The sequence below is a fragment of the Eucalyptus grandis genome, chromosome 2, assembly GCF_016545825.1.
Source record: "Eucalyptus grandis isolate ANBG69807.140 chromosome 2, ASM1654582v1, whole genome shotgun sequence".
Taxonomy (NCBI): domain Eukaryota; kingdom Viridiplantae; phylum Streptophyta; class Magnoliopsida; order Myrtales; family Myrtaceae; genus Eucalyptus; species Eucalyptus grandis.
Window position 1 is genome coordinate 36,622,432 of NC_052613.1, and position 17,752 is coordinate 36,640,183.

General features: G+C 40.8%; 2 protein-coding genes across 2 annotated transcripts; one reads left to right on the top strand and one right to left on the bottom strand.

Annotated features, from left to right (window-relative positions):
* Positions 1-592: 592 nt before the first annotated feature.
* On the top strand, positions 593-3,715 carry LOC104432512 (GDP-mannose 3,5-epimerase 2). The gene is made up of 7 exons (XM_010044952.3): positions 593-751; positions 1,685-2,095; positions 2,214-2,307; positions 2,409-2,538; positions 2,627-2,759; positions 2,890-3,097; positions 3,223-3,715. The coding sequence occupies exons 2-7, from the start codon at positions 1,686-1,688 to the stop codon at positions 3,376-3,378; spliced, it is 1,131 nt and encodes a 376-aa protein (XP_010043254.1). The 5' UTR covers positions 593-751; position 1,685; the 3' UTR covers positions 3,379-3,715.
* Positions 3,716-7,498: 3,783 nt separating this feature from the next.
* LOC104435261 (mediator of RNA polymerase II transcription subunit 14) lies at positions 7,499-17,430 on the bottom strand. Its single transcript, XM_039307639.1, has 8 exons — positions 16,955-17,430; positions 14,819-15,889; positions 14,045-14,127; positions 13,525-13,699; positions 12,407-13,430; positions 11,282-12,300; positions 9,174-10,252; positions 7,499-8,691 (listed from the first exon to the last, which is right to left on the bottom strand). Exons 1-8 carry the CDS (start codon positions 17,168-17,170, stop codon positions 7,893-7,895), a joined length of 5,466 nt encoding a protein of 1,821 aa, XP_039163573.1. The 5' UTR covers positions 17,171-17,430; the 3' UTR covers positions 7,499-7,892.
* Between the last annotated feature and the right edge of the window lie 322 nt (positions 17,431-17,752).

The window sequence follows — 17,752 nt, forward strand, 5'->3', positions numbered from 1 at the left end:
GATTAAAAAAGCCTTTTAAAATTATAATATGTTATGGGTTAGTACTACGAAAGATTCCAAACAAATACATTTATGGTAAATTTACAAAATACTATTTATTAGATTTTATAGTCAAATTGCTGAATTGAATTTGTTTGGTTTAGGGTTCTACCTTTCATTTATCATAGTATATAGGTTTGAGTTTTTTCGTGATATTAATTTAATTTAATCAAAATTAATGAAACGTAAGTATATTATAAGTGCATTGATTTAGGGCATTCAGTGGTCAAGATATATCATTATCAACTTGGATTTTTTTATGATGAAAAAATTAATTTAACCCTATTATTATTGGAGCGTTCAACTTGCGGTCAAAGCCCTAGCTACAGAAAAATCTAAAAATGATTACACCGACTCAACAGTAAGAGTGAATATCTTTCCATGGAGACTCAAGATTGTCTTTTCCATAAACTCTCTCTCTCTCTCTCTCTCTCTCTCTCTCTCTCTCAATCTCAATAATTACGAAAAACAAATAAAATAAATTTGCCCGAATGACCGAATGGTCGAAGCTCTCCATCGTCAGTCACTGCAGAAGACTCTATAAATAGCACGACAATCAAGGGCCTTCCAAAGCGCATCCTCTCCTCCAGCCTTCACTTTCCTCCGCGTTATCTTCTTCCCCGCTCCTCTCTCTCTCTCTCTCTCTTTCTCTGTCCGAAACCGGGCGAAAGAACGAAAGAACCCTCGAAAGCTTCGAGTTTCGTCCTTTCAGGTATTGCTCCCAACTGGGTTCTCTGCGTTCTTCTCTCGCTCTTCTTCTTTCGTAGCTTGTGGCGCTCGACTGTCGTGGAGTTTTAGGTCGTGGGTTACATGGGCTTGCTGCGACGGCAACCTTAAATTTTGGGTTGGGTCTGTCCTGTTGCGGCCGGAGGTGGAGTTTGGCTAATTTCGCTACTTTTTTTTTTCTTTTTGAGTAAATATGAAATCTGCTCCGGCGTTAAATGTTTAGGCTGATCTTGGTTTTTTTGTTTTGATCGGGGGTTGAGCCTCCTAGTTTTTCTTTTATTTTCTTCTCTTTTTGAAGATGAGAGGGAGCTTTAGCTACCCTTTTGTTGCTTGAGTGAGAGGTTGATTGAACACTCCAAAGTTCCATGCTTTTAAATCTGGTTGGAGTACCTGATTCGGTCTTGGATGAAAAGGAGAAAGGGAATTTTATGCCCCTTTTTTTCTTTTTTTCTAACTTTTTGATAGCTCCTGCGTTTCGAAATGATTTTATAAACTCTGGATTTTTGGTTGAATGAATGCCTGAATGTCATGTAATTGCGTCCTAAAAGTTGTTTTTTTTTTTTTTTTTTTGGTAATGTGAATGCATCTGGAAGAGTAAGAATTTGATTTTTGTTTGTTTTTAGTTCTGCTTGTAGGGCCAAAGAGAATCCTAATGAAAAACGTTAAACAATTGTTCCTACTGCAAGAATTTCAGTCTGTAAATATGTTAGTGTGGAATCTCCCATCTGTGCATCGATGCTTCATCAAGAGAGATCCTATTGCGATGATTGTTTTTTGATGTTCAGATGATAATATCAAATATCTCGTGTTCCGCCACTTCGCTTTAATGAGTTTATTTTTCATTATGATCGAAGTAATTTGTCTGAGTTCTTTTTCAGATCGCAATTAGGTCTCTAATACTATTTCTTCATAACTGCAGAATGGGAAGCATCGATAGAAGCAGTTATGGTGCGTACACCTACGAGTCCCTCGAGAGGGAGCCCTACTGGCCATCTCAGAAACTCAGGATTTCCATCACTGGGGCTGGGGGTTTCATCGCCTCCCACATTGCTCGGCGTTTGAAGAGCGAGGGTCACTACATCATTGCTTCTGACTGGAAGAAGAATGAGCACATGACCGAGGATATGTTCTGTAATGAATTCCACCTCGTTGACCTTAGGGTCATGGACAACTGCTTGAAGGTCACTCAGGGGGTTGACCATGTCTTCAACCTCGCTGCCGATATGGGCGGCATGGGTTTCATTCAGTCCAACCACTCGGTCATCATGTACAACAACACCATGATCAGCTTTAACATGCTTGAGGCATCAAGAATTAACAGTGTGAAGAGGTGACTTATCTTGTCTTTGATGTATTGTTGTAATTGATCCAAAATGATTAATGAATTTTTTTTTTTAAATCTTAAACTGAGCTGCTGCAGTAACATGTGCTATCTATGGTCCATGCAGGTTCTTTTATGCCTCCAGTGCTTGTATTTATCCAGAATTTAAGCAGCTGGAGACCAACGTGAGCCTCAAGGAATCCGATGCCTGGCCTGCCGAGGTATGTTTTGTTATGTCATTTTCGTGTCAACTTCTCTAGCTCTTTGGTTCATCAATGTCATGTAACTGAATGAGATTGATTTTTGCGCGATTGGCTTTTAGCCTCAAGATGCGTATGGCTTGGAAAAGCTTGCGACAGAGGAGTTGTGCAAGCACTACACCAAGGATTTTGCAATTGAATGCCGAATTGGAAGGTTCCATAACATTTATGGTCCTTTTGGAACATGGAAAGGTGAGCATTTTAATTCCACAAGTTGGCTACATAAATGTATCTTGTGCTCCCTTTCTATCACTCATTTCGGTTGTGCCATGATATATAGGTGGAAGGGAGAAAGCTCCAGCTGCTTTTTGCAGGAAGGCACTCACTTCCACTGACAAGTTTGAGATGTGGGGAGATGGACTGCAAACTCGCTCCTTCACATTCATCGATGAATGTGTTGAAGGTGTGCTGAGGTAATTCTTCAAACTGGCTTGTCTGGGCTCAAACTTGTCATCAACCAGTTATATTTGTCCATATTTATGTTTAAGCCCTAAATGGTGTTTCTGTTCTTACTATTTGGTTTCCGTTGTTATCCATGTGCAGATTGACAAAGTCAGACTTCCGTGAGCCTGTGAACATCGGAAGTGATGAGATGGTGAGCATGAATGAGATGGCAGAGATGGTTCTCAGTTTTGAGGACAAAAAGCTCCCAATTCACCACATTCCTGGGCCAGAGGGTGTACGTGGACGCAACTCAGAGAACACGCTGATTAAGGAGAAACTCGGATGGGCTCCTACCATGAGGTTGAAGGTACTGATTCAGTAAAGTCGCGATTTATTTGTTAATCATCCTTCTTGCCCCAAATCAATAATGAGATGAACTTGAATCACAATTTCTTATGTGATTACATTGTTGTTTACCTTAATTGGTTGTAGGATGGGTTGAGAATTACATACTTCTGGATCAAGGAACAGATTGAGAAGGAGAAAGCGCAGGGCACGGATCTGTCAATCTACGGGTCATCGAAAGTGGTGGGCACTCAAGCCCCTGTTCAGCTCGGTTCACTTCGAGCTGCCGATGGCAAAGAGTGAAATTCTAGCACCGTCACATCCTCGTGTGGTAGTCCTCGCAAGAAGCCACAGTTTTTAGTGGTACCGGCATGGATCTATGATTTACAGGTTGTGGTTGGGTGTTCATCTTTTATAGACCGTGTAGCACGTTGGGCATGCCGGTCGAGCTCAGCTTGGATTTGAGAGAGGGGATATGAATAAATTCTGAGTAGTCGCATTTTATTTCGAAGTGACCAGTAATCTTACTGGGATTGTAATGTTGAATCCGAGTGTTTCCCCTTTGTTCCGAGTTGGATGGCTCTGGAGCCGGTTCTATTGTTTATGATCGTAATGATTTCTGTACGTCTATTATGCTAAATCTCTCTCTCTCTCTCTCTCTCTCTCTCTCTCTCTCTCTCTCTCTCTCTCTGTCTTTCAGTTTGAGGTTTTTATCAGTGTTATTTCTGCGTTGAGTGAGGAAGACTTGTGAATCTGTAGAAATCTATGCATATGTTCTTTGCAGTTGTTGAAGTTGTCAAAAAATGTTCTTTTAAGGAAACAAATTTCAGGTTCCGTACTGGGTGATATTGTCGATGCTAGGAGCATGAGCAAAGAGGGCCATACAACTACAGTTTTTTTTTTTTTTTTTCTTTTAATTTCCTAATTTTTCTTATACATTCATCAAATGCAATATACAAATTCTTATTGGACGCTGTTATGGGAGTCGACAACGGATTATTCGAGTTAAGGCATTGCTAAAGAAATTCCTTCCATTATTTCAGTGGACTATTCGATTTGAGTCGTGACTAAAGGGATCCGATGGAGGATTATGTTTGTTTTCAGACCATTTGAGACCATGTGAGGAATATTATATGGCGAGCAATCGTGTGGCATGGGAGAGGGTATTGTTTTCTAATTTTGGGCATATTTTAGGTCAAAAAAGGAAGGGTATCCACTAGGGTTTCCAAATCTTCTGGTGGTCCTGTGATGATGACATGATGAAAGACGATGCTCCTAACTTTTGAACCCCATATTTTCTCCAACTCTGTCCTCTCCTCTCCTAGGCTTGTGGGATGAATTATTCCAAGGAATATTTCGTTGATTCCTGGATTTTTTTTTTATTCGGCGGGGGATGACACGATAAAACAAGTCACTTTACAATTTCCTCGTGCTTTACACTTTTGCCTGAGATTTAAAAAAAAAAAAAAAGAACTGCATATCTCTGGAAATTCTAGTTTATGTAAATCTTCTTTAAATTTGAAGCGAATTATTTAAATTTTTTTCCTCAAATCTTGCGACTTTTAGGATCGCTGGTTTTACCCCCCCCAAAAAAAAAAAAAAAAAAAAAGAAAAACCATTGAAACATTTCAGAAGGCATGCATACAAGATTATATATAAATTCACACACCCTGGTCTCGAAGTTCAATCTTGTTTAAGACAAAACACTAACGTTTCAAAATGTTTGTAACATTATGCGAATTGTTCCCAAATTTTTTTACTATTTAAATGGCAATCGTTTTTTTTCCCCAAAAGCAATAAATAAGTAGCTCTCTAATAAAAGAATGGTTACTATATCAGGAAAAATCCTAAATTTGTACACTTATTATAAATTTATCCAAAATTAATTTTTTGACCGCAAAATTCAAACTAGTATATTTATGATAAATTTACTTTACATCAGTTTTCATTAAATTGAATTAATACCACTAAAAATCACAAACCGGTACATTTGTAACAAACGGAAAATAAAACTCCAAACTGATGTACCTGTCAACTGTCGTGTGTTATCCAAATTTCATTAATTAAACATTAAAAATTAACAGAAACTAATATAAGGTGAGTTTGTTACAAATATATTAATTTGAGATTTTCGATTTATAAATATATCAAATTTAAGATTTTCATATTATTAATCCGTGAAAAAAAACCCAAGAAGCACACGCCCTTAAAACTTTTGCTCAATGATGGGAAGACCTGAGGTGGGAATGGTTACCTTTCCCTATCCTGGTCATCGATGACCACACACTACTTGTCATCGTAACCTCATCACGATGCTCCATGGATTCTTGCCACCCTGCACATGGTAAATTAGGAACTTGTCACCGACCCCCCAAAAAAAAATGAAAAATAAAAATGAGAAACTTGTTCCAACGTATTATCGGTACGACTAGTACGACACTGCCATTTTCTCTAGACCGAAAGAAACGCAGCACAAAACGACATGTCCCATTGATAGAGAAGGCCCTGCTCAAGTTGAGAGCACAAGCGGGAGCTTTTCATGTCAAAGATTCCCTCAAGATCAGGGCATCATCCGTGAGCGCGGATGGACTATCGATTCGTGGCTGAGAAGAGGATGACGACTCACGCAAGGCCTCTTCATCGTTTTGAACAGGATTGAAGCTCACGGGACAATAAAAGGGCATGCGTGGAACGATAAGGGCTCTATAAATTTTGATAAGAATTTCTCGGATACGAAATTTCGCTTTCATTTTTAATGCCGAGATCTTGCAAAAAGCTCATATATCAACTTGCCTTTCATATTCCCGTGGGAGTTCGCTTTCACTTTTAATGTCGGGATTTTACATAAAGCTCGTATATGAACTTGTCTTTCCTATTCCTATTGTAATCGATGATACGGATGTGCCATTATACATCCATTATAATTCGACGCGAACGGAATCGGTTGTATAATTTGAAAACGTTTCGAGGGTTAGGATCGAAATTAGCACAAATTTGCTGCAGAAAAAGGAATACTTGCTCGTGGGGGTTGGGGCTCGTGGGACACGCCACCATGTGCTCATCCACGACAAAAAAGTTTAGTCCTTTCTTTCTGGTACCATTATTGTTGGAGGGCCCGTGTTGGGATTTTTACTGAATTTTCTTTTGGATCTTGGACAATGACAGGTGGTCGCGCACTTATCTTGACACAAGTTGAAGTTCAGATAAAGCTGATAAGCAGTAGTTCGTTTACTCTATCTCCACCTACCAGTCAAGGGAATCGAATACTCAAAAGGAATCCACCATAAAACAAACATGTCTAATTGGGAGAGAGCCGCCATGATTATGGCTTTTTAATCATTGATTTCTTGGTGGGTTAGGACTCGGGCAACATCTTCATGTCAGCACTTGCATTAGCATCTGTCCATTGATTAGATTCTGACACGACCTCCAATTGAATCTTTCTTTAATCCAAGTTATCTTTTTGTAAGCGTTTGCCCCCAATCAAATTGGGGGATTGAATTAATTATGGAAAGATGAGTTTAATTAGTCGATTTATTGGTGAGCAAGAAAAAAATATTATCTAGACGGATATATAAATTAACACTAAAACAATAACGATTAATTACTATCGTTATAGAACAAGCTTGTATTATATCTTTGTTACAATTTCTTAATAATGAGAAACAATTAGAAAAAGCGAGTGGACCACCAGAGCCAAAGGGATGGACAGCACATGTTGAAGCTGAAGCAGGCTAAGTCATTTCGTTATCTGTGTAGATGTGATTTGCAGTTGATTAAGTTCTGGCTTAGATCAGTACAGATTCCGGAAAAAGAGGTTCGTCTGAAACCGTGTCCCTTGCAGATTTGTCATGTTTCTCACACTATCTTGATAATTGTTTCTTAATTTTTCGATCCACGGGATCAGGACACAAGAAGGATTTGATTCCTGTGTCAATGATCGCGTTCACATTAGATCTAAAGCACCGCATATCCTGTCTGAACTAGATCTTATCACTCTTTTCAAGTACATTTGGTTGTCCTAATTATATCCGTTCGGCATACCTACACAGCGAATCAAACCCATCCGAGGAAACAGGCTGCTGTAGAATTTAGTGCCGCGAAGAACCCATCATGCTTGACTCGATATCGCTCTAGGCTGTTTACCAGTAGGCCTAGCATTGGAGTCTCTGCTTATCGAAAAACTTGGCATTTTCCTTTGATCATTCAATTGCGGTTAATTTCAGTTGTTCAGGTTCATCCTTCAGTGCGATCGCATCTCATGTATCGGGATTATCAAACCCATCTCACTCATCGTCGTGGATTATACTAGCCTAGGTAATGCTAGGTTCGACGCTGAACGAGTATATTGACAACAAGGTATCATTGGCCAGGGAGAGAGCGCCTTTTCAGAGGTCTACTGATTAGCATTTTCAGGCAATAATAGAAAGGAAACTACGCTGTGGCTATAGCTACTTTCAATTTGGTAACTCCACCTAAGAGACAAATTATTTTGTACAGTGTTTGATAGGTTGGTGTTCTCTGTACAAGGAAAACCGCATCTCCAACATATCAGCAAAATACAAACTTCATTAACGCCCCAACGTCAGTCCTACGCCAGCTTTTATCAAGAGATCCCTGGGTTAGCGAACAGCTCAAGTAAGTCTAGGGCTGCGCCCTCATAATCCTTGCCCATCCTTGAAAATCTTCATCTTGAATCGCGGGGGAGACTTCTGAATGCCAAGATTTCAACTGCGCGAACACGGAAAAAGGAAGATCCCTAGCCTCCCCGTCGCTAAAAAGGGGGTACATACTTCACCTAAGTAACTTCTACAGGTTTATAACACGCCAGAGCTCCCAGTCCCACTACTATCCCTTAATCCCTGGAGGCATATGTGCAAAGCTCTCTGCACGTTGTCTGCAACTGCTCTCAGCCTGCCTTGAGTAGCATCACCTGCTGAAGAAGTTTCAGCAGTCCGAGAAACTCTCTGTCTGCATTTGTCCCAGTCGTCCTTTTGCAACCAGCAAGCCCTTCCACCGTGGCTCCCTTCCATTCCAAGAAAAGAGACGTGGGAGTTCTCACCAAAGGAGTACCTGAGTCGCACAGAGACGCAATAGGGAAGCCAAGCGGCCCCGCCGGCAGCATTGATGTGAGGGATGTGGGCAGGGTCCAGAACAACAGTCAACCCAAAGTCAACCGAATTTCGAGGCCTGTCATAATGAATGTTGCTCTTGCATACAGAAGATTGGCCCGCATTTTCACCCATGTTGAACCCTGTGTGGTTCTCGAGGCACAGTTCGATGCGGGGCTTTTGTGCAGGTGCTATATCTCCGCCTTGTGTCTGGGACAATCCTTTCTTCCATGCTATTAATTTCAAAAACTCCCTCAATACTGATATGGGCAATGTGAGGAGAGTAATGAATGATGCAACACGAGAAGCGTCATAAGGCTCTGAAGCTACTCGACGGCTGAAGTAGTCACAGATCTCCCCGATTTCAGATTGAGTAAGTTCCTCTTGAGTAGTTGATGAGTTCTGCTGCTGTTGCTGCTGCTGTTGTTGTTGATGAAAGCGCTTCACACTGAGGACTTGCAGAAGAAGTTGAACTCTGTGTACACTTACAGCAAATACATATCCCCTGCAGAAAGACAGTCCATCAAATTCAGGAGCATAACAATTTCAATCGAATTCAGGATGTACTAGTGTCAAATTATTTTATGTCAAGCAAAATCTCCATATCAATCTAATTGAGACTAACAAAGCAATACAGCGATGAAACTACTGCTGCTACATGAAGAAATTCTCCTACCAAACATTAGAAGATAATAACTTGAAGGAACTAGGAACATAGAGCACATATTTGTATCTGACAGTCTCCCTTCCTCGTTCGCCAGCTTCCAACATCAATCAAGCAAGGTTCTTATTTCCAGAATACACTCATGTTATCCCTTCAGTTTCCAAAATTATTTTGAGCAATTCACAAAAGTTTGAATTAACACAGGACCCAGTTATAACAGGCTTTATGTTGAGATACAGAATGATAAGATGATTGGAGCTACGACATCCATATCTGAAAGGTGCAAGATGTATAATTAATCAAAAGTTTAAGCTCTCACATACCCCACAAAAAAGCGCAGAGCAGGTTGTTCCTGGTCAAGATTCAGGAGTGCACCCTCATTGTTATTCAAAATTGAACCAAGAATTTCTTTCAGAAGATCTGGTAACTGAGCAAATAGCCATAGCACCCCAAGGTACTTGAGAATTCCTCTCAAAACCTTCTTGAGAGCAACAAGTGGTACCCATCCACCTCCATAGCCCCCATCATCACCTAATCCAATTATGGCTGTATTCAACTCCCCTTTCACATGTGCTGGGACAACTGTGTTAGGGGATCTTCGTAGTGGCAATCCAGGACCGGAAGCTCCCAAGGTTGAAGATCCTGCCTGGGCATTTCCCAAACGATTCCCAGGAGCAACTTGGATTCCTGCTCTGGAAATGGAGGCGGAACTAAGATTTGCTCTAGTGCCATTGGCAGCAGAAAGCTGTGCATTGGAACCTGAGTTTGCGGTGGTTGAATTTCCTAGTCCAATGGTCTGTTGGCTTCCGCCTAGATTAGGTTCTAAACCATTCAATTCTTGGGCAACATGCTCCATTATGAACGGTCGAAATTGTGGACAGGGTAACGATCCCCCAATTGACGGACCCCCTTTAGGAGGTGTTGCTGGTTGCAACCATACTTGATCTCCAGCAAAGCAGCGCATGTCAACCGCAAAATGTTTGCGATAGATGATCCTTATCCAATAGGGTCCACGCAGTACAACAGAGACATCAATGGGCAGTAATGAGCTAGGAACAATACCAGGACCACCACGCACTGCAGTAGCTGACATTGCAGCTCCCTGAAGGTTATGACTCCCAGGTGGGCCCGTTGCAGAAGGCAGAGCGGGATTCCCTGCATGGATAGAGGCACCCTGACCAACATGGGTGGCTGAACTGCTTGATAGTAAACCATGTGACGGAACAAATCCTGTTTGTTTTGACATAGATGAAAGAGCTGCTGTTACCCCTGGCATTCCAGAAACTGGTGTAGCTCGTGCAGGTCGAGTGGCAGCCGCAAGAGAATGCAAGGGTCCAGCAGTGAGGCGAATACAATCCAACAAGGATGCAACTTCAGCTCCATTAATGAAGTCTTCGAGAAACTGTGTCAAGAAGATCAACATGTGAGTGAGAAGACATTCAGAAAGAATATGAATGAAAAAAAGACAGGTTGCAGAGTGATATAGACACATTTATTTTCTTAAAAAATAGATTTAATGATAGGGCTATTAAAAGTTTCAGCAATCCATATTGAGACAGCTATGCTTAAGGAGCTTAAGCTACAAGAAGAAATTCATGGTACGACGAAATATATGTCAAGTAACCATTTAAATATCGTGTCTCAACAAAATTAAAGAAATAAAAGCACAAATCAACAAAATTAAAAGAAATAAAAGCACATTCAAGGATTGACACACATTGCCACAATATCATCATCAGAAGATGCTATCAAAGGGTGGTTCATGATGTAAATTGCATGAAAAAACCCAAAGCAATGAAAAGACCTCATAGACGTCATCCCAAATTTGTGAAACATCTGCAACCCAAAACAGTTTGTCATTTTTAACACTACAAATCAATGGTGAATTTTACATTTCCCCATTACTTCCCTTATCTTGCATGAACAGACATGCTAAAGAAGAAATTCCTTTTCTTTTTTGGCCATTAAGAAGAAATCCTCATATAGCGATCACTTCATGTCAATACCTTCATATTACAACTGAAAAGTTCCTTGCAAACATCTTCATTTGACACATTCCATCCCATCCAAACTAAGGAATCCTAAAAGTCCTAATCCTTTAAACTGCATTATGTCCTAGATTTGCTTTCCTGTTCCGCCTTATGGCAATACGGACAATCCAATTATTCCACTCTTGTTGAACTTCTTCAAAAACCAAGAAGCAAGCAAACATAAACAAGAACTAAACATGCACTGAAGACTACCAATGGCCACACCTGCATACTCAAATCCATTTAAGAGAATCGACTATACATCGTGCTCGAGTTCAGGGATAACAATAGCAGAAACACTTGAAAGAGAAACTTCATGATCTAAAGATAAAGCAAAGAAAACGGGATTCAACTTGACATTTAGGCGGATTGTCATACAAAAAAGTACCAAAAGAATCTACCTTTGTATGGGGCCAAAGTTGGTCAGGAGAAACATGCATGGTACAACCCTCTTTACCCGATTCCCACTCAACAACAAAGCGAGCCAGAACACCAGAACCAAAACTAAACCATAAGCTCATTAACCCAACCGCCTCAATTCTGAAGATCCTCCTCATCTGCTCTGCAAACTTATCGACAGTCTCTGCACCATATTTGGCCCCAGTAGGTGCTTTAACATCAGAATTCACAGGAACTTCCTCTTGTCTGTCATCCGATTTCACACCAAGCAATTTCCGCATTCCAAGAGCAAACATTCTGGCATTAGAGAGTCTTTGAATATCTGCCACCAACTTTTCGATACTATCTGCTTCAACAGATTGATAGCTAAGAACAACGCCTTCTGGATCATAGCGTATATGGGAATCAACATCAGATGTATTGGCGATACGAACACCAGAGCCCCATGGGGTGGTACTACTCCCCTTTTGAAGTTCCCATAAATCTCTGAAGTGCTGGTCATTTATCTTAACATCCCAATACATACTTCCAGGTCCACCAAGCCGCAGGCATATTTGTTGCCAAGAATCGCCTCTGGCAAATGGAAGTCGGAACCATATCTTGGAGGAAGCATTTCGCAGACCCACTTCTTCAACATATGGAATGTCCAGGGCTTCCATTTGGCTAGTTAGTCTGGCATGCTTGATGCTTAGTGAACAATGCCTGACTACGTGTAGCAAAGCAGAGACATAAATGCTGGATGGAACATTCCCTGTGTTGGCTTCAGCTATAAGTTTCCCATAGCTGTACCCACAGCTTCTAGAAATTGTTTCCGTCAGATTCACTGCTTCGGAGGAAGGCTCTTGACTGGTGGCTACGTCTAAGACTCTTCTTCTCTTGCAGGACTTAACACCAGATTCTAGACTTTGCAGAGATGGAATCAAGTTTAACATATCAGAAACTGTGCGTTTGCGTGATGTCTTCTCATGCTTAGGAATAACCTCTTGACATGTGGTATGAACAGCTGAATCCACTGCTGGAGCTGAAATAGTGAAATTATATTGATAAAAAATGCTTAACAATTCTTGTGCTCTAAAAATGAAAAAAAATAAAATACATTACTACAAATATTGGTGAAGTTGTCTTACATACGGGAGTTGTAACCCATGAATTTGGTGCAGAAACTTTCATAGATCCACCAACAGAGCTATAAGTTCCACTTTTAGGTCCAGTAAACTTTCCGCTAGGCCCAGGAACCAAAGTGCCAGTGGGTCGTGGTGGAGACAACAATTGAGACGACCTTGCAGATATTGCGTCTTTCGCAGGATCTTTAAGCAACCTTATCTGATCATCCTCTATTGTTGTATAAGAAGCTACCTCAACTGAACCTGGAGATCTAAGAGAAGTCAAGTCCTGATCAGACTTTGAAGCAGATAATCTCATCATGTTTGCGCTCCTTCCAGTGGCAGAAGAAAGAGAACTCAAGGAACTGGATGGTACGGAGCCTCTGACATTGCCTGCTGAATACAACGAGCCACTATATTGAGGTGTCACATGCGAAAATCTTGAATTATTATTTACTTGTGATAGCAGGGCACCTCCCTCCCACTTAGGAGAAGGGGTTCCTGCTTTGACATTATGAAGATTCATCGGAATGGAACCATACTGAGAAGCAGATGTACTGAATGACGAAGGGAAATTTTGAATGGACAAAGGAGGCATAGCATTTCCCTTCTCTAGGTCAAACACTTCATCAACAACAGATGAAAAACTTGATGGCGGACATCCTGCCATTTGCATAGAACCTTCAAGGATCAATTCAGAAAGAAGACCTCCTTCCAAATTTGGGTTTGGACCTCCAGCACTAGGCAAGAAGGATTGTAGTTTTTCTTTGTCAATAAAACTAAAATTGAAGTCATCTTCATGCATCTGCATCTGATCGATGTCAATTTTCTTAACACAGGTTGCACGATTCGAGTCACCAAAAGAATTAATTTTTCCGGACATATCTGGTTGGGTCTCTATCAATTTAAATAGAGGTTTAAAATCATTGTCAAGCTGCATCAACAAAAAGTAGGAGCTCCCACAATCTGGAAACCCCAACAACAACATAGCTGAGTCATTAGCAATGCTCTTGGGAATTTTTACTGCGGCAAAGTTATTTTCATAAACCTGCAAGGAGCATTCCACCCAACTTCAGCAAAAAATAAATGCATATGAATGCCTGGCACTATATATATTAACATATCAAATAGAGAAATGTTACCTCGAGGCCTAAGAACCTTGAAATTGATGCAAACAAGTGCAATATACTTTTACTTCTTAAGCTCATAAAACCTTCAGCAGAATTTATGCTTCCCTGATTTAAAGCTTCCTCACATTCTGATAATGCAGAAGGTGAGAGAATATTTTGAGTAGACCGGAGAAGAAATCGACCATTCCTGCAGCCAAAAATTGCCAGTAAAATATGGCAAAAAGGAGAAACCATGAGTACACTCCAGTAAGATAAGGCATTTTATCCCTTCCTATTGTATGAAATCAAGGTAATGTACAAGGAATTATAACCAATCTTGGACCTAATATTCATCCTGCTGCTTCAATTCTATCCATTAGGGGGGAAAAACCTTTATCCGTGTTTTAATTCTATCATCCTCTAATAAGACTCTGAAAGTGATCACACTACTGCACATATGAGAGAAGCAAGAAGGGAGGGAGGTGAAACAAGAGTGATAAAAAGGAGAGTAATAAGAACAGGGAAAAAGCTTGTGTTGGATACAAAGACAGACCTTATGTTAATCCCAAGAGTGAAAAATGCCGAGCCATATGCACGCACATGCAACACTTCATGCCCCTCGTACTCTGTATACTTCTGCACACATAAATTAATTAGGAAAAAGAAATTCAGTACCATTATTCTTGGTCTATGCAAACAATAGTAAAGACCTCATTCTCAGTTAATCACCTAGAAGACTCACACCATCCTTACAGATTCACATGCACACTACCCTATGAGGTATGTCGGTAGATTGAATATTGACTGAAAACATTCACTACACATCAAAATTATAATAACATAAACAAACTACTTCCAAAAAAAACTGATATTAGAACATGGAGAATAATAATTCACGTCTCTAAAGAGAGCTTCACTGAGAAATATTATATCAGTGTCCGCCTAGATCAAGAAAAGCCCCAACGCATCAGCAATCAGAAACCCACTACCACTAACATCCAAACAGAAGCCCCACGCTCACTTAGTTGACATTCCAGAAACCAACAAATCCGAGAAGCACCACACAACACTCAAATCAAGATATCGCTTCAAAGTCACAAACTTAGGAAACCGGACTAAACACCAGCATCTACAATGAGCATGGGAGATCAGGTTTCATACGCCCAAATACAATTATGCAAAATCTTAGAAAGCAAGCCCGGAGAGAAAGAATTACTCGGCAGAACAGAATAGATTACCCATTAGTTGATTGCCTAGATAGATAAGAATTCAGCGGACAATGCATCAAGCAAACTCAATGGAAAAGGAATGTACAGAGGAAACTAACCTTCTTAAAGTCAACATCAAGCTCGTCCGTGTGAGAAAGAAGAGTAACATCACCTGCAGCTCGGCAGATCTGACTATTTTTAGCCAATTCCTTCTGAATTTCTAGCAGACGAGTATATCTATTACAACATATAGCTCTTAGCAGCAACTTTTCAACATTGATGCAACTCTGATCAAGAGAAAATTCTGCTTCTTTGCCAGTTAAAGGATCTATGACAAAAGTGCTATGAAGGCATTTAATCTGTAGATCAGGCCCAGGTTCAATCTTTACATAAGGGCATGAATCAGATGTACCAGAGCCCTTACTGAAATCTAACCAATACATTATTTTCAATCCTGGTGTGCGCAAGCTAGCTGAATCAACTTCCCCGTCTTGATTTATTTGCGAACTTGAAGGTCCAGTATGACTCGGACCACCATCAGAAATGAGCTCAAAGCGAATTGCATCTTTCCATCTTCCCTGTCGAAGCAACTGCACTTGCCTTATGACCGTGTCCATGACAAGGGCAATGCAAAGCTCATGCAGAACTGAATATAACGTTAAAAAAGGGTTTTCTGCCACTGACATGCGTCTCTCTAAATCATCACCAAGAACATGCTTTCGTGACTCTTCCAACTTTATTGGTCCATTTTTCTCACCGACAAGAAGCTCCAAGTGCAATATCCTCCACATTGACAGGTGTCCCCGGTAGCCAAGAGTGACTAAAACCTTAAACTCCCCATCCACACTAAGCAACACTGTACCATCAGAAACTTTGACTTCAGATATTTCCTTAGGAATTGAAAGTTCAAGTAACTTAGTCCGAACAAGCGTGTCCAACTTCTTTAAAACAGGTTTTTGCTCTTCTTCAGTTAAAACTCCTTGAGCACCAACATCCTCTATACATTTTGGTAGCCGCTGGTAATTTCCAGTGAGAAGAACTTGAATTGCAGAGGGAACATCATACGCAGGAGCACGAGCTTGCTGAAGCCCTTCGTGCATGAAAAACAATGAATCTGCCGCTTGAGTGAAACATGTATCATGACTTGATAGGGTTGACGAGAGCTGCTGACAGTACTGTATCAGTGGAACCTGCAAGTCAAAAGTTCACAAGAATGACAATTAAAAGAAGGATTGCAATGATGAGACTTGTATCCAGCAAAAAGATAAATAAAAGTTAAAAGTAACCAATGAACATGCTTCTTACTATCGGCGCATAAAAAGCATAACAAGAGTAACAGTGTTAAGGGGCAGATTTCCCATTTAATATCATCCAGCCTCATCTATAATCTATCCTTAAAATCTAACCATGCATTAATTAATTGAAGACTCTCTCTAATGACATTGAAGACCCCTCTCTTGAAGGAAAACATTACCATACAAAATTTCAACAGCAAAGCTGCACAGGAATTGTTCCCATGTTGTCAATAACTGATTTATCAAACCTACAGCAACTCTAAGCCTCAACAGCTCCTAAACATCAGAGCAGTTGAGTCTGTCTGCCCTAAACAGCAAGTTGATTGCTTTGCAACAGTCCACCTACTCTCTCGTTAGGATATATACATAAGAAGAAGAATAGAAGCTGAAGGCAATATCTATGGAAATCGAAACTTAAAACTACAACCTCTATATTCCTTCCAGGGCATTGTTATTAAAATTCATTCTGGAGATCAGTTCTAAGTGAAGACCCGAGACTAAGAAACAGGAACTCTAAGCAGAGAGCAAACTCTGAGGCAACCCATTCACCTGGTAAAGCACCCAGGGAGAAATTCTCCTCCAATTTCTACGTCAACCACGGTAGATAAAAAAAATCTGTTAATATTCAGAATGAAGGTCTAACTGCAAAACAAATCTTTACATTCTTCTTAGAGATTGAAATCGTATGAATTAAATCGTTTTCTCCAAAGGAATTAACCCCACTTCCAGATTTTTTCCGCCAAAGCAAAATGGCAAGCCGAAACCCATTCGCAGGACCCTAAAACTCAAACGGCGCAAAAATCAGAACTTTTCCGAAAACACAACGGAGAATAGCTGAATTTACTCCTTCCCAGCGGCACAGACGCTTAAAATCGCTATCTTCAGAAAACACCTTCGATAAAGAGTAATCACCCACTAATCAAAATCACTCTCCAAAAGCATCCGAAAAAAAATCCCGACCTGCTTGCACCACTTGGCCAGGACATTGAGCCGGAGCATCCGCTGCTGGGTCTTCACCAGGTACTTGAGCAGGCTGATCTTCTTCTCGGTGTCGGACTGGTCCCCGGACTTGGATTTCTCCACGAGCTCCTTGAGCGAGGAGAACGACTCCTCCGCCGCCCGGCCCACGAGGGCCGAGAACTCCACCGTCTGCTGCCCTAGCTCGGCCCCCGCCATTCGCGACCGCGACGAATCCTCGCTGCTCCTCCGAGATCTACGCAGAAGAGCTCATGGAAAATTAGGGTTTCGCGGATCGAACGGAAGGGAATTCGCGGTGCGGTTCTGGCTAGGGTTTTTGGAGAGAGAGAGAGACGGAGGAGAGAGAAAGAGAGAGAGAGAGAGAGAGAGAGAGAGAATCTTCTGCTTCTTCTGCTTCTTCTTCTTCGTCTTCCCTCGCCTCTGCTCTCGCGATGATGATTTTCCGATTAGCAAAATGCGATTTTGGATTTTGACATCATCGTCATTTATTATTTATTACTCCACCGTTATGTGGAAAATTGGAGATTAAGGAATGGTTTTCCGTGTATTTGCGCAATCTGGTCTTTTTTATTTTCATCTCAGCCTAGTAACTTCTTACATTTTTCCGATTGGACCCTCTAATGTTGCAGAACAAATCTGAATTCGTGAAACGAGGGAGGATAGACAGAGCATTACCAATAGGGTTAAGCGGATGCTCGTTCCATGTGAAATGATTGGTTGAACCAAATAATTAGTGGTCCATTAATACGTCTCGCATCATCATTGACGCGATAGGAAATT

What these genes read in the sequence shown, in the direction of transcription:
- LOC104432512 (XM_010044952.3), top strand. Translation starts at nt 1,686, where the DNA reads ATGGGAAGCATCGATAGAAGCAGTTATGGTGCGTACACCTACGAGTCC. An exon ending in CCGATGCCTGGCCTGCCGAG is followed by an intron (nt 2,308 to 2,408) that starts GTATGTTTTGTT and finishes ATTGGCTTTTAG; the next exon opens with CCTCAAGATGCGTATGGCTT. An exon ending in TCCTTTTGGAACATGGAAAG is followed by an intron (nt 2,539 to 2,626) that starts GTGAGCATTTTA and finishes CATGATATATAG; the next exon opens with GTGGAAGGGAGAAAGCTCCA.
- LOC104435261 (XM_039307639.1), bottom strand. Translation starts at nt 17,170, where the DNA reads ATGGCGGGGGCCGAGCTAGGGCAGCAGACGGTGGAGTTCTCGGCCCTC. An exon ending in TTGATGTTGACTTTAAGAAG is followed by an intron (nt 14,128 to 14,818) that starts GTTAGTTTCCTC and finishes TTATGTGTGCAG; the next exon opens with AAGTATACAGAGTACGAGGG. An exon ending in ATGGGTTACAACTCCCGTAT is followed by an intron (nt 12,301 to 12,406) that starts GTAAGACAACTT and finishes TCACTATTTCAG; the next exon opens with CTCCAGCAGTGGATTCAGCT.